At 45.8% G+C, this 21,832-nt stretch overlaps 1 protein-coding gene across 1 annotated transcript; it reads right to left on the reverse strand.

The window, feature by feature from the left end:
* Positions 1-286: 286 nt before the first annotated feature.
* Positions 287-9,713, reverse strand: LOC139685594 (leucine-rich repeats and immunoglobulin-like domains protein 1). Its single transcript, XM_071582539.1, has 3 exons — positions 9,222-9,713; positions 4,759-5,380; positions 287-750 (listed from the first exon to the last, which is right to left on the reverse strand). The coding sequence occupies exons 1-3, from the start codon at positions 9,711-9,713 to the stop codon at positions 287-289; spliced, it is 1,578 nt and encodes a 525-aa protein (XP_071438640.1).
* Between the last annotated feature and the right edge of the window lie 12,119 nt (positions 9,714-21,832).

The following is a 21,832-nucleotide window of genomic DNA, read 5'->3' on the forward strand; positions in this document are numbered from 1 at the left end:
GCTGCTTAGCGGAGCAAACGAATGTGCTACAAGGCCACGCGGTTTTTATTTGGAGGAAATAAAGACTTCGACCGAGGCATAGGATGCTCTCGTCCAATCATGGAGGGATCCGATTCATAGAAGAGATAGGCCTAGGAGAAGAGAAAACTCGAGCGTCAGTCATCGGAATCGCTCTTGACTTTAGCGTACGTATATGGTTGGCAAAAATGATGACCCGCTCAACTCTCTGAGGATGACGGCCATAGTATGGAGGAAGACTCCCTCGTAAGAGTGAGTCGAGGGTGGCTCACCGGTATTTGTGTCCGGGGTGCAGGTCGGCGGCGGGCAGGGCGACGGCGAGGCGCGAGGCGTCGGGCAGAGCGGCGGAGTCGCAGCGGAGGGGACTGGAGTTCAGGAGGACCTCGTGGGCGCCCACCTCCTCGTAGACGAAGAGGGCGTCGCAGGAGTATGGCGCCGGCGCCCCCCCGCCCTTCCCCACGGCCCAGAGCAGCGAGACGCGCGAGCCATCGAAGGCGAAGCGGATGAGGCGGGCGCCGGGCGGGGCTGTGGCCGGCGGGGGGGTGGAAGGCGGCGTCAGTGCCGGCTCGTCCCCACAGAGCAGCTGCGAGGGGAGCACCTCGACGAGGAGGCCGTTCTCGAGGGCCGGTGGCGTGGCGCACAGGGCCGTGGCCCTGTCGGACGCCGGCAGGCCGCCGGACGAGAGCCAAGACGCGAACGCCGAAATTCCGCAGTCGCAGTTGAGGGGATTGTCTGGTGAGAGGAAGGGAAACCACGGTTCAGAGACCATGCCATTCATCCGTCCTTCATTCCTCGAGGACACCCCGAGTTTGTGCCGTCAACACCTCGACGATTCCCGATTGCTTCGGACGAATGCCAGGATTCCCCTGGGAGGTGACCTCGAAAGTTCGTTATCGTAGAGGATCGATCGATATCCCACTCCCCGAATATGTAACAGTACTAGGGTTTTTAGCATAACACAGGTGCACCACATTTATATCATGAAATTACGCACGGTACTGGCATTCAACAAATTGAATTTTAAAATCTATGATGGCCACCACTCTGAAATCTGTAGAAAAAATATTTAGCCATTCTAACGTGCTCATTTTGACTGCACAAAGCTGTCACGAAATTTTCTAGCGCATCAAGCATTTCAAATAATATATAAACTGAAAATAAAGTTTCGCCCTCGTTTACTTGTATGCAAATGTTTCTCAGAGGCATGAAGGCAGGTTGTTTCCCACAGATATTAGAAAATGGCATGAACTAAACCCAATAAAATTGCGTTTTTTTTTACAAAATAAACGATTCACCACATTTAATTAGACCAATTTTTGTATAGCACTCTCATTATATCTATGATACTGTTATGTTTAAATGTTAAAAGTTCGTTGCTATAAGTTCCTTGCTTCTGCCGAGAGAGTTTTAGGCGACAGAATTACGTAATTTTCAAGGGATAACTATTTTGAGGGTAGTGATTGAAATTTTGAAACTTTTTATAATGATTTTACTACAAGAGTACTTAAATAATAGTAACTTCTCACAGTTAACAGCTCGTAATCGCAGCTCTGCAGTTTTTTTCACTCTCACAGAAAAATATAATCTAATCCTATCTTTTTCGCCCCTAAACAACATTTCAACGTTCTATTTGACGCCTCTGCAAGTTGGATGCTACCGCTGAAACGCCACTGTCTCTTCTGAAAATGCCTTAAGTATATTGTTAAATGGGAGCAAATAAAATAATCAAACAAGGAAAAATAGAAAGGAAAATTATCCCCATAAGGAGAAAAGAAAGTGTCGTCTTTCATTAGAATCCGAGACTCTAGCCTAAATTCTGATTTCAATCGAATAAATTGGTGGCTGATGAGATTTCCACACCGCTTCACTGAATTTTCCGCATGCCCTTGGAGCAAGTGCTTTATATGCCAGACGCGGAGCACGCTCAATCAATCGATTCCAATTCAATAGGTTCTGGGTCATAAGAATAAGAAGAATGACTTTTAATTTTCATAATCCTTTTTTGTAAAATAAAACCAACAGCAATATTTATAAAAATTAAATGTGAATATTAATTGGTCATCCAGCGAGAAAGAATTCGCAAATTTATCGTGAATATGTTCGCCATTACATATTTGAGGTTTTAGTCTCACTTTCAAATCTTAAGTTGCGCTTTCCCGATTAAACTCCGCTCGAGTATCGCTGCAAAGAAAGTCAAAGCTGTAATAACTTCAACGGCTCAATCACTACATGCAATGGAGACTTAGTTGTTAGCCTGGTTTCCTTGACAGCGGGTGTCGTTTCTAGGAGTGCACATCTTAACGGGGCCGTGGCTCAGATGGAGCGTCGATCTTCCAGATGCAAATGAGATTGTCAACAAAGCCATACGCGCATTTGTTAGGAAAATATCATACGAATATTAAAAGGGACCGAAAGACAGCTCAAAAATAAAAACCAAAAAACCTCAGGTTCGGACAGACTCTCCGCTAGAATACCGTCGAGACTTTGCTGAAGACTTTTAAGAAGAAGTTTTTTAAGAGTCGCTAGAAGAAGTAACTCGCGAATGGAAGTTGGGTCATGCACTACGAAGTGGGTTCCAAAAGTAACGGGAATTTTAGTAATTTTGGAAAGGGTGCATTGCATCATTAATACTTGCCACAAGGTCAATGGAGCGATGAAGAATGGATACACTTTCAGGTTTAACGCCATTTACAAGACGAAAAAAATGCCCGCGTTTGAGGCGTAACGATTCGTGGCTTTTGCACCGCCACGGGATACCGCACCATTTATTGGACATCGATATCCCATCAAAAACCATGATACGTATTATTCGTAGCCATTAATTTTCTTCCAGGAAAAAAATTACAGGCACTGCCGTAATCAACATTGATCTAGGAGACGCAAATCATGCGAAATTCCTTTTCATTCATGATATCTTGAAATCGTAGGAAAGGAATGCAAAAGTTAATACTGCATTTTCAGATTTCAATGAAGCCTTCGAATTTGTCCCTCTCAAGAAATTGACACACAAATAAAGATATTACGTAATTAACGAGAAAGTGATTTACGGAATCGGGGACTTATATTCAACTGTAAACAAAGTCGTCCCCGGATTGAGTTCATCAGAGGCCGGCGTAACTTGAGGTGTGTCGTAGGGAGGTGTTACATCTAGGCCCTGTGCTCTTTTACGTCGAAGACCTAAGCTTCCACAATGACTGTAATCTTGGAATGTTTATAGACCGTACAATGATTCAAAGAGAAATGACACCGACAGATTTCGTGCAAGTCCCTGATGATTTAGACCAGGATTCGTAGTGGTGCACAGGATGGGGATTTGAATTATATACACGTATTGCATGAAATCTTTGAACAAAAGCAAAGGCGTAAGCTATAAAATAGATGAGATTGAGTCAAGTATCTCGGAACAGGCCAAATACTCGAGTGCTCGATTGAGCATCAAACCTTTCATGGGGCACTAGCATGCGACACTGATTTCCCTCGGAGTCAACCGTGCCTCTGGGCCGGATTAGCTTCTACGAACGCCAGTGTTAAAGCCATCTCGTCAGATGGTGAGCATGACGTCTTGCAAGAGGTGAAACGATGCCTTTGGATGCAATCTGCTGAATTCTACAATGGCGACCTTCAAAAAGTCAAGAAACAATGGGAGATATGTGCAACTCTGGATGGTGACTATACGTATAGCGAAGTCTTAAGAATAATAAATACAAATTAAGTTTCTACGTAGACCTTTTTTAGTAATAACGATGTCCTCTTTTATTGGGAGAACAAACTGACAGCTCTCTCTCTCTCTCTTCACGGCGGCTCGGGGGGGGGGGGGAGACCCCCACCGTCCCGTTGTCGCCGTCATCAGATGCGATTGATTGGTGAGAGAGAGAGAGAGCGGTTCATTGATGGCCTCCTTGCGCCGTCGTCATCATCGCCTGGGTTTGAATGCAACGTGCACAGCGCAGATGCACCGCCAGGATGCCTAAGCGCACCTCCGAGAGAAATACTACATCGTCGCGGATGCGAATGTCACTTAGAAGCGCGACAGCTGGTTAGTTTGAGGCGTTAAATGGTTTCCTTTCGTTTTAATTTTGGTGATTCCCACATATTTTTCGTTTGATCAATCCTCTTTTTCTTTGCGAAATTGAGCAATTTAATTTTCTGCCATTTCAATAATTGCGTATCACTATTCACTCACTCACTCACAAACGGAATATTCATTAATTCTTTATGAATCAATAAATATTCCGTAATGCATACCTATCATTCGAACACTTTAAGAAAGAAATGGGTTTTCCAACTGGATGCACGCCATCAATATGAGCAATTTATTTACGACAAGGGCACAGGATTTTGGACTTTAATTTTGTCCAAGGGCGTCTTTTTTACGTTTGACTGGAACCGTTCTTGCAATTCTACATCTACATTATACCCCAAAAGCAAAACCAACATATACGTGCAAACCTACTCCCACAGAGGGGTATATATTCATGCGAAATCCTTTTTAACTTATATGCAAATACACATACCATCAACTAGCATACACATGCACCTATGAATTGAGTAAAAATCGATTCAATGGCGAACAAATTACAATTGAAAAGTAATAAGGGGGAATTCTACTATCACATGGACGGGCAACTCATCAAATCTGCCTGCCAGTTTTTCCTCGGACTAGCAATCCGTCCCCCTCCCCCAAATCAACATGGCGGCGACGGTTACCCGTGCGGTGGTCGGGGGCGGGGCATTGATTACCGGAGAGCGTGAGCCTCCGGAGGCTGCCGGGGGCGGCCTCCATGGCCCCGGCCGCCACCATGGAGATATCATTGTCGTCCAGCCTCAGCTCCTGGAGACTCCGCAGGGGCGACACGACGTCCGCCGTCAGGGCCCGCAGGAAGTTGTGCGCGAGGTCGAGGCGCACCAGGGTGGGCAGGTGTGCCAGGGAAGCCCCGGACACGGTCACCACGCGGTTGTGCGACAGGTCGAGGGTCACGAGGGTACCGAGGTGCAGGAAGGCGTCGTCCTCGAGCACGTCAATCTGGTTGTGGGCGAGGCAGAGCGAGGCGAGGGCCGGCAGGGCCTCCAGGGCCCCCCGGCGCACGGATGTCAGGTTGTTGCGGGCCAGCGAGAGCGTTTGGAGGGCGGGGAGGGGCGGGAGCGAGTCGGGCCCCAGCGGGCCCTCGACGGCGGACGCGGACAGGTCCAGTTCGTGGAGGGCCCTGGCGCCCCTGAAGGCCGAGGCGATGGCGGGGGCATCGAGGGACGTGCCCCGCAACCGGAGGGTCCCGAGGGCCGGCAGGGACGAGGAGAAGGTCCCCGGGGCCACACGTGACACGGGGTTGTCACTCAGGTCCAAGAAAGTCAGGTTGTCCAAGCCCTGAGAAGCAGAGTTAAAATGCAAGTAATGGGGGCACCGTGCACCCTCTCCGCGGCTTGGTGCTCACACGAGACTCTGCCCGTAGCTCTCTGACGTTGCTCTCACCAAACGCTAACTCCGATCTAATACCGCTACAGAAGAGCGACACGCTGGTTAAGTTGTGGTATTAAGAGTTACACCGCGGTTTGTGGTTATGGAACGCAAAGGACCACAAAGGATTTGAAATTGGCCAGCTGCTTGTCAGAGGATTACTTCATCCGGATAAATAATCAACAGCTGGTTCTCTAATGGATTTGGCATAATTACGAGAGAGGACAGTAAAGAGAAAAGGGATAAGGAATGTTTAATGCCCTTCCCGAAACAATGCTCAGGGCCTTTACATATTTGGCGCCTTTGGCATACAACTGCCTCTGAGTCAAGGAAACAAGTTTTCGTCGCTGATCGGTGAATTTCACGGATGTCAGAAACACAGCAATTCTACAATTGCTCGCTGTATGCATCTTATCTGAACAGTTCACGAGATACACGAGTTGACTTATTTTATGCAATTAATAAGCTAGAGATTGGGAGATACAGCTACTACTGATGTATAATTTTGTTTTCACTACCAAACTTAAATTCGTAAATCCATGGCAATTCACAGTTTTATGGGTGCTATCAAATTTTGCACCTTTTCTCGATGCCACGAAACTCTTACGCTTTCTGCAATGTGTCTTGAGAGGAGAGAGAGAGAGAGGGTTTCGACGCGACGGGGGCGGAGAATCAGCCATGGCGCCATGTGGTGGCAAACGTGATTTTACGATATTTTATGGTATTGGAGTTTCAGGAGAGAATTTAAAGCCTCGCGTTCAGTCGTGGAGGGTGTGCATTCGCGAACTAATAATGGCGATATCTACATTGAAGGTCCGAAAGGGAGGGTCGCCCTCAACTGTAAAAATCCCAATGGACTTTAAGGAATCGTCACTGTTCCAACAATCAAGATACACGCGAAGGCGCTCGAGTCAAGATCCTGACGGCAATCACATTGAACGAGCGCCTCAAGGAGAATCACCCACATTGAAATGGAACGCAGAGCTGAAGACGTTGGCTGCTTCCACGGGGAAACTGGGTTGCTTGGTGACAACTAAAGAGACTTAAGAGAGGACCTCTTCTGGTTTCTTGACTCATTAAAAAGGATTGATTGTGAAATAGCCAAAAAACATTTTTATGGTGGATTTGGAAAGGAAGTTCAAGGATTTCGACTGCAAAATATTTCCTATTCCAAAAGACATGGTGTAGTCTTATAATGACGGGAGAGAGATGTACACCCTTTGTATTGTTAGTGCCCTGCAAACCACCGCTAGGGTGTGTGACAAACCAGGCAAATTTTGACCCGAATATATTTACCCGGACCGCAGTCCACATATTCCCCGTATGTGTTTCAGCCGAGAGTAGTCGTGGGTTGGGGTGACGCCGAAGCATTTAATCGAGTCCACACACTACGGGGTCTTCGGTGACCTCGATGCAGTAGGCGTTCGGGAGGGAATCGCTCTTTTTCAATCTTAAGAAGGCAAGACATCTTTGAATACGTAAATATGTATCCATTGGTGTGGGGGCAGGATGAGGGCAGGAGGGATGTAAAAGCGGAAACTCTCTGGCATTATTTTCAATATTTGAATCAAGGCTGCAAGCTTACATGCTTTGCATAAAAAGTATCGGTTACAATTTTTTTATGACGTGTTTGCGTGAAGTGCTGAATTCAGACCGTCGGTTAAATGTGCGCATGGTCGTAGATCGTGTATTGGCATTGATAATATTACAGTGCACAGCACTGTTACTGAAAATTTGGAGATGCGGAAGATTTGCTCTTAACTCCTCCCGAAGGTCTGCTGCTAAGTGACCGACTACCAGACAAAAAATGGCATCGCGACGATTCCCTAAGTCCCTTACAGTCCCGACTTGGGACCAGCAGAGTATTTCATATTCCCAAAAGTAAAATCCTCCCTCAAAGGACGCCCCCATTGGACCCTAAGTGCCGTCAAAGAAACTTAAACGCGTATCCTCAAAGGACCTTCCGGGATCCGCCCACCAGGGAGCCTTCGAGTCGTGGAAAAGCCGCTAGAGCAAAAAAGTGTCGACGCTCAAGGGACATACTTCTACGAATTATGAGAAATTTTAGCAATATCTGAAATAAATATATTTTTCGGAAATATTTCGGAATATACTTTTTTGAAACGCGCGGCACTCTCCTTGTATGTAGACGTGGAGGAAGGGTTCTCTTCTCTGCGGAAGAGTGAGCTATGAAAAATAATAGCGACGGAAATGGAGAGATGACTAGAAGTGTTGGGAGTAAGTGTCGGCGCAACGCAGGAGAGTTTGCAGTGGAAATCCGAATGGGCGGATGGACTGGCAATGGGAGGTGGAGGTTCTAAGAAAAGAGGCGAGACTTCGGGCGAACACTCCGATGGGACGAGAGGAGGAGGTTGTCGAACTCAAAAGGCGAGGGAGGGCCCGGAGGAGACAAGGAGAGGGAATGTGAAGACGAGCGGATAAAATTATTGATGCAATATACTAATGATTATGCAATTAATACATTCGCGCATCATTCTTCGGTGTCCATCAATCATTAGTAAATATGAAAATGATCGATCACTAAAATCATAGCGACGCCTAAGTTAAAACAAAGAGTTACTGACGAAGCGCAAAACTTTGAAAGTGCGCCTGGGTATATGAACGCATGCAATGCCTTGATATCGGATGGAGTATTTTGTCGAGTACATCCACGGAAGCGGCATTAAGAAATATGCCGCTTCTAATGACGCGCATGTCTTCTCTCATTTAATGTCAATCTCATCGCACGGTGGTTTCCCAAGCATCGTTGCAATGCGTAGATGTGGTCGCGGTGGCGGATGGTTAGATATTTCATCCGAAAAACGTTATCAATATTACTTTAAATGATTACCCGCGCCATTTTTACATAAGAAAGTAATGCAAGAGACGGATTTCTATCCTTACACATTCTTTTGGGTTTTGGTTTACATTTTTGAAAATGTTAACGCCAATTTTAATAATCGTATATTAGACTCCACTGTTTTGCGACAACATTACGCTTGAAAGAAATTATTACACATTCGCGTTAAAGACATTTCAATAATCGACCAGGAAAATTTATTGTAATTATTTTTTTGTTGACATGAAAGTCAAAAGGTAAGCATATATATACTTAATGAAAAGTCTATAAAATATACATAAAAAAACCATAAACACAGTAATCGACCCGAAGGTCGGTTTAGTAGGTGATGGTAGAGTTCACCCAGTACTAAGCCCTATACGGTGTGTGAAATTCACACATCAGGGTAGGGGCGCCAGTTCCTTTCCCTGTGCCGGTTATGGTTTCCCAGGAAGATCTGGTACCCGAAAAATCACATAGCTTGGGTGGAGCTGCAGGTGCCCAGAGTGCCTTGCCCGGGAATCGAACCCGGGACCCTCCAGTCAGCAGTCCAACGCTCTACCCACTGGACTACCGCGACCCGTAAAATATACATATTAAAGTTATAACCTGCGTAAAAACGAGACTGTTAAACTATTCTCCTCTAAGTATAAACCTACTGCTGCAGACCGGAAAACGGACGCGAGGAAAAATATAATGTAACAAGTTAGACGGCATGGTATTTGTATCGTAGCAAAAACTGTGGCCATGGTGATTTAAATTCACCCAAATTAATCTGCAATAGAATAAGACTCATATCGGCCAAAAATATGAGAATTTGCCGCACAGAATACGTACATTCAATAGCATCATGTTAAAAACTTAGATAGTATGTGAGCGCAGGGAGGTCGGTGGAATTGCAGTCTGACTCACCGGGAAGCAGAGGGCGTCGAGGGAAGCGATGGCGTTGCGCGAGAGGTCAAGGCGGTCGAGGCGGCGGAGGGCGGCGAGAGCGGGTCCGGGGACGGCGGGCAGGGCGTTGTTGGGCAGGCCGAGGGCCAGGAGGGGCGAGGAGAGGCCCTCGAAGGCCGCGCGCGACACCCGCCGCAGCTGGCCGGAGGAGACGACGAGGCCGTGCAGCGCGACCCCTTGCAGCACCCGTGGGGGCAGCCACGTCACGTTGGCCAGGGAGCAGTCGAGCAGGGAGACGGAGGCGGGCGGCGGGAGGTCCCGGAGGGCGCGGGCGATGGCCGCGAGGGCCAAGCGGTCGCCCCCCGAGCAGCGGAGTGTGTGCGGGAGGTCGCAGGCGCAGGAGGCGGGCGGCGAGGGCAGAGGGCAGCGCCAGGGGGGCGACTCGGGGGAGGGGGCGAGGCCGGGGGAGGGGGGGATGAGGAGAGAGCAGAGCAGGAGCAGGCTGATGCGCATCCTACGGAGAGAAAGAGAAGGGAGATAGGTAGATAGATTGATAGGTAGGTAGATGGATAGATGTATAGTTAGATAGAGGTCTTCATTTGGGCGACGAAATTGGTCCCTTCAATCCATTTAGGCCATCGTCGTATACATTGCGCGCTAAATTAGGCATACAATTTATAATTACCTTCATACATACACATAAATACATGTAGACAGACAAACATTAATTATGTACCTATTTTCGCATCGAAAAAACACATACACACATCCATGCATACACATACATAAAAGTATATAAATTAAGGATGCACCTACACAAACATACATACTCAAATTAAATGACAGTGAAGATAGGGAACAATAAAATAGTTAAAGTCTAAAAAAATAAAGGCGTCTAAGAAAATAATGAGTTCTGTGGGAAAAGCTATGGAGAGCGTGACATTGCTCAACTAGTAAAAACCCACGCAGGAAAAACACCCTCGAAGAGAAGCGAGGGGGGTGTGAAAAACCTGCGAAAACCCTATTAATTAGAGGAAAGATACATGTACATTGTAACAATCATTTTTCACATAGTATACATATTATTAAGTTACTGAAATTGAAATGGAGAAATTAATTATATTGATAACACATGAGTAGTAATGAGAAACATAACATTAACTAAAAATGATGATGTTAAATTCTACTGCTTGAGATGACAAAAGGAAAAGTAGAAAGAGTGATTTGTAAAGCAGCTGAGTGGAATGAGGGAGGGTATACGTACGGGTTAAGTGAAGTACCTGAGGAAAATGAACTTGTGAAGTGCTCTTCTAAATGTTGTTGTTGATGAAGAGTTTTTTTATGTCATCTGGGAGAGAGTTCCACAGACGGCGTGCTGTAACACGAAAAGATTTGTGATAGATTTCCGAGCGATGTTGTTGGACGAGAAGATTATTGCTATAAGGAGGGAGAAGAGCCCTGGTTGGGCATGGGGGTGTGGGCATGCATGCCTTCAGGTGGACGCCTAATGAAGAGGGAGCTTGCGTATGGACTCCCATTCGCAGTAGTACTGCCATCCATGTAGCTAAGAATAAGGAATTAACAGATGAATCACGAATATAAATGTTGTGGTCACTGAGATTGAGTTAGTTTGCGCACAACGTTATATTCGAGTTCACTCGACAATTCATTTGGCGATTTTTACTTTGATTTTTTCCAATTCTTTGAATTTACTTACATAGACGATTTTTTGGGACTAGTTTCGTATTTATTTTCTTCTATACAACTTTTTTTACTCTGTATGGGCAATCCTTACTTTTTACTCTTTATAGGAAGGTTTTTTTTAATAGCTTTTGCATTAATTTGTAAGCACCAATAGTATATAATGTAAATATTCTAATATTCTGATATTTATCTTATTATATAATATTTTAATCCTGGGTATTTTTTCGAATATATTGTTTTCAATGATTGTTTTAAGGTGTGCTTTTTGTTCTGCTTAGGTTATTTATACTGTTGACATAACATCTAAAGTATTCATATTTTTTAGGCTTAGCTTTGCTTTCATTATCTCTTTACAACACAACTATTTTTTGCTGTAATATTTTATTTATATTGGTTTTATTACTTTTTCCGTTTTCTTCCATGTGCCTAAATAGCGACTCCCTTTGATAAGGTTTGGCAAACGATCTATTTATTATCACCCAGTTTCATGAATATAGACTTAATTTAATGTAGACCTAATTTCTTTTAACTAATGGGATTACTAAATGCTTACACTCTCCAAACAAAAAGCTACGCTTGAATGTCGTTTTCCTTAATATGCACTCGATGAAATGAAACAAGACAAAGGAGGCGTGGGTACAATGGCGACGGCATCCTGGGAAACTATGCACGAAGAGGAGTAAGCAGAAAACAATTTCAAAGGCGATCTACTTCGTGATGAAATTAAGCACCAAATAAAAATATATGTACTTACTTTTATATTTCAAATATCTGTTTACAATGAATTGATAAAATTAAGAAATTACAAGTATTAAAACTACATCCATTCGGAAGACGCCGAATTCCTTTTACTTAAGAAAAGTTTCTAATTTTTCCCACCTCGCGTTAATAAAGTCCTCCGTTTTTCCAGCGCTCCATGAGTAATAATAAATGGTGTACTATCTCGAATAAAATTCCAATGTTATTCGGACCGACATATGCAATACATTCCCGCCATGGAAATTATTCGTCTGCTTGTTGCCACGCTTCCAGAAATTAGAATGATGGGGTCGAAATTAGGATACACTTCTTGAATCCCGGGAGCAGAAATGCATAAGGTGCCTAACTTCGTGCCCTCTTTCTGTCGAACGAGTTTCGGACGCCCTTACTAAATTTTAGCGATTGGGGCGCCTAACCGGCGAGTTTATGAAGCGACTGTAGCAGAGCGATGGGTCGCGGGAGCGTGGTGGAGGACTGAGCTACACCAACTGGAAACCCTAGGGAGCTCGCTGAGGACATGGGATCTTATTCAGAACAATTTCGTTAAAAATTGACTGAAGACCGTCTGGAAGCTGTCTCTGGTCTGGAAGCTTGCTCGGCCGACCGTAGAAAACAGAGGCGGCGATCGGGAGAATCCCTCAAATTGGACTTATCCACTTTCTTTAGCACCGGCATGCGAGGGTAGGCTGAAAACTAACTCACACACATGCTTGTAGGCCCAAAACAAAATGACCTTCAGAAGCACTCCGGGTGGCATGTGGAAGTAACGTTCCCCCATCAACACGCATGCGCAGGCTTGGGTCGCTAATTTACACATTCATCCAGGGTATTTTAAGAAGCGGAAGCATGGAGACGTGTTCTAGTGCTATGCCAACGCGAGTTAAACAGCCTGACTTAAAAAGTGACTCCTACTGAGATTCATCGTCGTTCAAAGGTCTTTTATGGTGACGATGCTGTTAATAGGTCCACTGTAAATCGATGGGTAGTAGAATTTCGTGGTTGAAAGTCTGGAAAAGCCATAATTGTTGGTGAAACACGCAGTGGGCGTCCGATCACTGCCACATACGATAAACAGAGCAAACTCGTCGAAGACTTGATTCAAAATGAACGGAAAATCACTCAAAAGCGTATCGCAAACCATATTTGAATATCCAAGGAACGTGTCTGCTTCATCATTGAACAGTTGGGGTACAGTAAAAGATGAGCTCGATGGGTACCACGCCGTCTCACGGATAAGAGAACAAACAGCGGCGATTGGAACACTGCGAGCGACTCTCATATCCCCGATCTGGCGCCTTGTGATTATTATTTTTTCCTCAACTTAAGAGACACCTTGAGGGTAATCATTACATCTCGGATGATGATGTGAAGGCAGCTGTCGATCACAGCCCGCTGTTTAACTCGCGTTGACATAGCACTGGAACACGTCTCCACTTCTTTGAAATACAGTGGTTGAAATGAGCGCCTCAAACATGCGCATGCGTTTTGAGGGGGAATGTTACTTCCACAACCCACCAAGAGTGCTTCTGAAGGCCATTTTTTTTGGTCTACAAGCTTGTGTGCATTAGTTTTCAGCCTACCCTCGTATAATATGTAATCGTTAGCCATAAAATGCACTTTCTCGAGAGTAGGAACTGACTCCTCCGTTGCCATCACCGGTTTAGGAGAAGCATATATGGATCTCATTATTCATGACCTCCATGTATCGAGGGAAATGAATACACAATTGAATGCTGGAGTTTCAGATTCCAAGAAAGCCCTCCACTAGATGCCTCATATGAAACAGACCCAAAATCCATGATATGATAGTATTAACTAGAAAACGACCAAAATTGATTTGAATTCGTGATCTAACCATAAATATATACTAGTCGTCTACAGGTAAATCTATTTCAATCATTATTTTGTGGGACATTTCCTTGAGGTGGTTTCCCGTTGCATTCCTCAATGGAGTTTTTAACGTGACGCCATCACTCAATGGCCGCTCAACTGGGGTCGGACGCCTCTGCAGCCGCCTCACTGAGGAACAGACGCTTTTTCGCGGACTGCCTTTCGTCTGGCTCCTAACCTCCTTCGACCTATCTGATCATGGGTGACCCTACCAGGAGCAACTATCATCGCTAGTGCCAGCACAGCTCCAGGGGTCATCAGAGGACACAAGCCTTTTAACACGGCTTGTGTTGAAATCCATGGAGTGGAAACTTTGAAATGTATTCTTTTTGACACTTTACTTTATATTTAATTACTGACTCCGAAAGAGTTCAAAACTTGAACATTTTCATGCAATTTCTGCTACCGCAGTTTGTTTTATATGAGTTTACGTCTGACATTTTGAATTAATAGAGCGCAGGAGGGCTGTAAATTAGGCTGTTGTAATGCATCGGCATGTCTATCAAGTATTTGATAACAGTTCATTATTTAATCAGTGACAGTAAATCTTTAAGTTTTCATGATTTGTGGCAAATATTTCGCTCATGACGACACCTCGCGTCTTCCGGTCACACTACGCGTTCTTTTCTCTTCTTCCATCCATTGAGGTAAAATTTACGGCAGTGATTATCGGTTTTAAAAGTCACGAATCGCTTTCATTATACCTTATTATTCTCTTCGTGCTTTAGAGCGCAATTTCCTCCATAGGAGATGTTCGGGTGGCAGGTCTAGAAGAGTAAACTGTACGCTTAAGTAAATATACGAGATGCATTATTATGAGTCTTCTCTGGCTCCGTCATCAAGGTACTGTTTGGATGAACAATTTTTTTTAAGACTGAAAAAATACTTTCCCCAATCATCTCCTAGGTGACGTCCGTTAATGTATGAATTAATGACCGAATACAGTTACGTTTCCAATGGTACTCGGTTCTTTGCGAAGAGAATTGAGGAAGGCGACACTGCTGCTGCTATGCACAACGTATTATGGCAAAACGCGTTACTATATTTCCTAGTAACGCCAACTGTAAACATTTCTAATTCAAATTTAGCAAAATGTGTGTTTTTTTGGCGACATATTTGGGAAATTTGTCTTTCGATTGGTTTCAGCCATTGGTGGTGAAACGGAGAATGATTTTGTTTGTGCGTTCCAAAGCCAGTAATGGGAGTTAGGAGTGGGTTGAAAGTCGATGACAGGCAGTTTATTATGTAGACGTATTAGCATGCTTAATTAATTCACTTCGTTGCACGTGGCAAATAGTTGTATTGTCGGCCGTCTTCTTTAACAGGGGCGAAGGAAGTGCATTGGCGCTTGACTCGGAACGTGAGGTCCACGATCGAAGAGAAATTGATTTGTGAGCCCATCTTTGCGTTGACAGCAATTTCCTCGGCGGTGGATGGCATTCGGATGCTGGGGTTTCGAAGCAGGCGATGGATGACACACGCCGAAAGACAGACGAGACAATCGGCACGGCGGAGGGGGGAGAAGGAAGGGGGAGGGGCTGTCGTCAAACGCCAGGAGCCGTCTGCCCTCTATCGTTGTCGCTCGAACGATATACGAAGTTCACGGGGCGAAGACAAATTTGTGCACTCGGGCATTTCACGGGCAGTGGTGATTGAAAGCGCGTATCGGCTCATTGAGCAATCCTTGGCATTCATTCGTCGACCCAGCGGATCGAATCTATTTAAGGCTCATTTTGAAGTGAAAAATGAAGCAAAACTTGAAATAATACAGCACGATCCATTCGGTTGACATGGCGCATCGTTTAGGAGCGCAGCCGTCCCTGCCCTCTGCTGTCGTATTTGCGCACCTCGGCGTAGGCGCCCCGAAACCGGTTCGCGGGGGGGTGGGTGGGTGCACGGGGGGTGGGCGCCCCCCCCATGATTTCTGCGAGGAAGAAAGAGGCACGGCGAGGCGTGCGTGAGTCACGGGACCGCCGCCCCCGACCGACTTCAGCACGATGCACAAAGGACACCTCCGTGTTTCGCGAACGGCCGTGCCGTGCACCGCCGGGGAGCGTCACACTGCTCCAGACGGGGCGAGGGGGGGTCACAGGAAGCGGAGGGATTGCAAGGATGATCAAAAACGCGAAATTTCCGCGTGCATTAGAGATAACAAAGCCATGATGGCAGAAGGGAAAACTCTGTTCGTGAAAACAGAGAGTTTGGAGGATGGAGTTTTTGTTTTGTGAAAGGGGTTGCGACTGCTGAAATGTAAATACTGTAGCGCCTTGGTTGGCTTAACGTGAACGTAGCGATGGAATTCGCCTTCAGAAAGGATAATGTTGAAATATAGGAAGGTGATTTGCTGGGCACACGTTGTCAAGGGGCGAGGGTAGACCCATGGGGTTACCATGTCTGCCTTTTGAACCGTAAGTGCTGCTTCGATACCCGTGACCGACGAAAAGTTTTCGACTTGGAAAAAAATTGTTAATGGTTTTTCAGAACGAGGCAACCACACGAAAAAACAGAAGAAAAACACAATAATGGTGATTCGGGACGATAAAAATAGACTCCAACCAAAAAAAGCTGCACTGAACATATGGTGCAAGGCAGAAAGCAGTTTCGCCATTAGGCACTGGTGGCGTAGGCATCTAGGGGTCGGCCCGGCATCGGCTGCGGGCGAGAGTGAATTGCACGGTATCGGCCGCAGTACTACTGCGAGGTGGAAGGCAACGGGAAACCACAGCACATTAGTCTCCCTAGAATATGCAGCCTTGCATTCAAATAGAGAAGAATGGGGGTTGCAGTTAGACTGATCCTACAGGTTTTAACCAATCCTGTAGGATTAAAATACTGATGATGACGTTGTTAAGGTGCAAGATACTGAAGGGGTATCATCTTAAGAAGGAAATTAAATCTTTCATGGAATCTACGTAATTTTACCAGAGGATGAATACACTGTTAATATACGTAACACATGCGAGAGGTATTGCCAAAAGAAATCTTTCATCGAGGAGGTTGAAGAAAAGGTTGTCGTATGAAGGACTGCTTTTCTGTGTTTTCTGCTCAGTTAGTTCGGAGGAAAAATAGAAAAACATTAAAACTGAGTTATTTTTTTTAGGTTTCAATGTTATTTTCTTTTAGCTCGATGCACTATTCCCATCGTTTCTCTGGCTATTTGAAGCTGTCCAATAAGCAGCATTTCGGAAGGTCTTCAAAATATACATTTGTACTGGCGAGTGCCCTCTCGTTCGACGTTTATCGTTTTCCCCCGAACCATTATTTCATGTTTGGAAAGGAAAAAGTCTCCCAGGCGGCCAGATCTGTTGAATACGGTGGATGTTCTCATGATTCGAACTTTAATTCCATAATATTCGCCCTCGATACTGCGCAGGTGAGCACCCGTGCAATGTCTCGATGGAAGAGAATGTTTGTCTTTCCCAAACGAGGACTTTTCATCTTGATATCTTCACTGATCCAGGTCAAAAGCGATGCATAACACTCTCCACTTATCGCTTGCCCTCTTTGAAAGTAATCGACGTAATTGATTCCGTGTGCATCCCGAAAAACAGGCGCCATCATCACCCCGTCGGCCGATTTCACCGTCTTCGGTGCCTTTAGAAAATCACTGTTTCGAATGTTCTTCCGTTTCTGGAGTGTATTGGTGTGTCCATGTTTCATCAGCAGTCATGCATCGACGCAGTAACTAACTAGTCAGGATTGCGACGGGAAGTCATCGAACCAGCCTCCGAATCGACCGCACCATGGCGTATCCCCTCCACTGTGAGCTAAACCCAAGCTAACCCATCTTGCCGAGATTTTTATCGCAACCAATATTTCGTGCAAAATTGAAAACGCTGTAACTTGTGATATGCTTCAATCGAATATGAAAATAAAACCATGCGATGGATATAACCGAAACTTTTACAGCAATCTAATGATAAATGAGGCTCGCCGAAAGCAAATATTTCCGATAATACACGCGCCAAAGCTTGGATTACCTAAGGAGTTATTGAACCAGCCACGTACTTTCCATGGCACGGCCTTTGAGGCGTAGGAAGTGAGGGCTGTCGCCGAAAGAAAAGCAGCCACGGGCAAGGACAAGATTGGAGAGGGTGGAGGGGAGAAGTGGGCCTCGCTGGTGGGGACGCAAATGTAGTCGGGGGTGTGACTGGAACCTTTAGGGAGGGAAATTGAATGGTCGAGGGGGAGATGCGCATCTTTGACAAAGGAAGATGAGTACTAGATGGCCCAGTGGTTAGTAGGTCCAAATCCACGAAGGCTGAAGGTCAGTGGGCACAAATTCACTGAATTCTGTGGAGACGTGAGATTATTTAAGCAGGGACGATAAGAGAATTAAGGTGAATTCGTTCTGTAGATCGTGTCTGGGATCCTGCCTTCGCTCCTGGGTCGATCCAAACAATTGTCATCCAGCCTCAGTCTTTTCTCCAGTTGCAGTTCTTCGAAGTGCTGTTTCCGCAGTGCACCAGGGACGCAGTTGTAACGCAGGTTGTGGCACTCCTACAGGATTGTCAGTCATTATTTTTTTAGCATTCTACAGGATCGTCTACACGCTGGCGCGTGATCTATTCCTCCACAAATTCTTTCCCATGCGTCCTCCTTACATTTTTGTAATATTTATGACCTCCTAATTTCACTCCTTGTTCTCTTTTAAGTACGTATTCACCGTTCCTCGACCTCAACCATTTCTCATACGGTTCCTTCTCCCCATTCCACAACTCCCAGTGCCTCTAAGGCCATCCATTCAGTTATTCCTTCAGTTCCTCTCCATTTTAAAGCTTCTTCAGCTGCTTGGACAAACTATTGCTTAAAAAACCATTGAATTCTTTACGTCCCAATCGAATCTCCATTCCACACATTTCTCGAATTTCCTTCAGATAATTAACAGCGATTCTTATTTCTCAAATGCAGTCGGATACACTGAAGAATGACAGTCCCGAGGAATGTTGTCGTTCCCTCACTCTGAAATGCATGAAATGAAGTTAAAGGTCACGTTGTGGTGGAGTGGACTCGTTCATTCCAATCTGAAATCAGGCGCAAAGCATCGCCGGCGCCCACGGCGGCTCCTCCTCCGGATTGGACAGGGGCGCCCGCCGCACGGCCCGTCTCCACGCCACCCCACCCCTGCCTGGAACTCCACAACACTTCAGTATTCTGTCATTCCGTGTGCGCTTGGGTCGACTATTGGCGAATCAAGCATGCAGTCGAGTATGCAGTCATGTAATAACAACCTATGCCGTTGCGAGCTATCCCTCGTACTGAATTCACTGCACGGGTTGCTGGCGGGTCAAGATCGATTCCGAATTGCTAACAGTGGTTTGGCTTGGCTCCATCGCCGTTGTGAATGCCACACCGCCTCGCGGAGGCGCCGCTGGAGCGGAGGACACATCCGGTCGCTGGCCGCAGGGGGCGCCGACCACTGAGGAGGCCCTCGCATATTAGCCCCCCCCACCGAGCGATCAATGGGGGCAAGAGGGATGAGAGGGGGGCTGCCCTCCGTCGCCCCGAGAGATCGCTCGCTCGCGCGCGCCGGGTCGAGACCTTAGGTCAGAGTGCGACGTCACGATGGCGAGGGCAGTTCCCAGGGCAATTCCACTGCAAGCAAGAGGCTGCCGTTCTCCGGCCTGAGCACCACACTTTCGTGGTGCTCCGGATGCCGGAGCTTCCGCGAGAGACTCCGCGGACTTCAGTGCGCGGTCGCTTGTCCCGCCGTCTTCGCGCCGAACACTCGACTCTGCTCAAGTCGGCCAACGCTGGAATATTTGCTTGTGTAGTCTCTGGAGTGCTGAATTCCTCGCTTTATTTGATGTCCTCCTTAGGCGTCGTTCCAACTGACCTCTATGCGTCAACGTTCCAGAAGAATTGTTTTCTATTTCGCAGTTTTTTCCGAACCGAAAGTTTTTGTTACTTCATGGAAAGCTCCGGACATGGTATTCCAGTGGGTAGAGCGTTGAACTACTAACCGGAGGGCCTTCCAGGGATTGCTGCCTCTTGCCCTTCAACCACTCTCTCCACGATCATTTCAGTGAGCGCGAGGGGGGGGGGGCGGATTGGACGGTGGGCCACTGCCCATGAGTGGATCGGATTGCGAGGGGGGTAGGGTCAGCTTCCGCTGACCCTCCCCCCCAGGGGCAGACAGGCGGACGCCATCTTCCACCCTCGACGTCTTAAGAGGACGGCTCTTCAAAACGGAATCCAAGACTCGAACGTGGACAAACCCGCTTTCGATCGCCAGTGACCCGACGCGAGCCTCTGGTAAAACAATCGATTTTCTGGGCAAAGAATGAAAAAGGGTTCTGATTTGTAACGTATAAAAGAGACGAAGCCATCAATGCACGGGGGCAATTCCTTCGAAGAGAGAACATTTAAGGGGGAAATGAAGTCATATCTGGTGCTCGACGTCCTCTGACCGATCGCAGGCTTCCGGCCTCCTCCGACACCGCTCCAGGACACTCGCAGCCCTGACCTCCTGACCGCGGTCCACTGCCGACCCTCGCCCCTCTCCCGCAGAGCGGATCCGCACAATGTTGGCCGGATATCTATCTAATCGAGGGTTTCCGGCTGAACTACTCGGCCGTCTATGCTCGTGTTTAGGATCACTATGTATTTCAAACCTGAAATCGTATTTCGGTACGACTATATTATTGACTTATTTAGCCCAAAAACGTCAATTAGATAGGATAAAAAAAGGAAAACATACATCTCTAAAAAATAACGGATACCATAAAACAGCACCACTTAAAAATGAAGTTCGGTTAACCTAAACGAGGGAGATTTCCTAAGTGGCGTACAAAATGGAGATTGAAGTTATTAGAATAATGCAAGACATTATGTGTACAAACTTGGTGGAGTTGACCTAGAAGTAGTTGGCACGTGAAAATACCTTTGAGTAATTATATATGACGCCTTGTCATGGGTTGCCCATGAACCTAAAATCTGGGGATGAGTAAATAAAAAATTGGAATTCATTATAATTTTGAATTGTTGGCAGGAGTGATATGAATAAGGCCAAGGAATGTTGCCTTGTACAATTGTTGTTGCTGTGAGATGCTTCTCGGATGAAGTTTTTGTTTAATTTTTGAGGTTTGAAGACTAACGAGATTCTGAGCTAAACTTCCGAGGCTTCCGCTTCATGGTTGCACATCCGACTGGAAATGGGAAGCAAAGCTGCGTATTGAAATAGCTTAAACCCCCAAGTTCACCAGGGAAATGTTACCAAAAGAATTAGTTTCGTATTTGATACAAGTAGGACATAAACCCAGTGATAGGAACATTTAGACAGCTTTCTTGGGCGAAATATGAGATACGAGTACACGTTATCCTTAGATTTTATTTGGAGAAAATGTGAAATCCCCGTCTTTCAATCCGAAGGAAGAAGGATTATACTCTCACTAAACCAAGTTCTGATTGAGGGTCATTTGCATTGCTCTAGAAGTGCACTGATCCCATTACATATTTATCCCCATCATACCTGTACTCAGGAATCCACGTAAACGGTTATGTACCTCTATATCAAAGTAATGCGCAATTACTCCCTCTTTCATATACTTAACACTTTCAGAATTCACTTGGTGGAATTGTTCGATGTCTATATTAAATGAGTTAATTATTTTTCACAGTCTTCCTTTCAAAGTACAATGCGTTTCACCGATTTGCAAACTAATTTGACATGGACTCCCTCTTTCAGTCGTCGCAGGCATGAAAGTATCACTTTCTCCTTCTAATTCTTTCACTTGACAAGTTGAACCGATCTCAATAAAATACTGCACTTCAATGCAACAATTTCAGAGTGTAAAAATCATTCGCCTTGACTGGGACTCGAACCCAAATCCCTCAATATCCGGTCGAGTGCTTTAGCCACTTAAGCTACCGAGGCGTCCTCTTAAACTCTGAAATTTTGGGGCTTTTTAAAGGAACTAGATGTTGTGACGAAATACCGTACATACAATGTCACATGCATTCGTAGTCGTGCGCGAGGCGCCACTATCCACGAGGTTAAAGCCAACTTTAAACACTTATGGTGTTAATACTTTGACAAATTCCAAAGAAACTGCGGGAGATGCCGCAACAGTAACTTTTAACGGAGTCATCCGCTAATGTGCATTTCAATGCAACAATTTGCAAGAGGTTTAAGAGGACGCCTCGGTAGCTTAAGTGGCTAAAGCACTCGACCGGATATTGAGGGATCTGGGTTCGAGTCCCAGTCAAGGCGAATGATTTTTACACTCTGAAATTGTTTCATTGAAATTCACATTAGCGGATGACTCCGTTAAAAGTTA

This window comes from Hetaerina americana, unplaced genomic scaffold, assembly GCF_022747635.1.
Source record: "Hetaerina americana unplaced genomic scaffold, ioHetAmer1.1.p SCAF_118, whole genome shotgun sequence".
NCBI lineage: Eukaryota > Metazoa > Arthropoda > Insecta > Odonata > Calopterygidae > Hetaerina > Hetaerina americana.

Coding starts and splice junctions, on each gene's coding strand:
- LOC139685594 (XM_071582539.1), bottom strand. CDS start 9,713: ATGCGCATCAGCCTGCTCCTGCTCTGCTCTCTCCTCATCCCCCCCTCC. Junction 5,381..9,221: donor TCGACGCCCTCTGCTTCCCG/GTGAGTCAGACT, acceptor TCTGCTTCTCAG/GGCTTGGACAACCTGACTTT. Junction 751..4,758: donor CCGGAGGCTCACGCTCTCCG/GTAATCAATGCC, acceptor TCCTCTCACCAG/ACAATCCCCTCAACTGCGAC.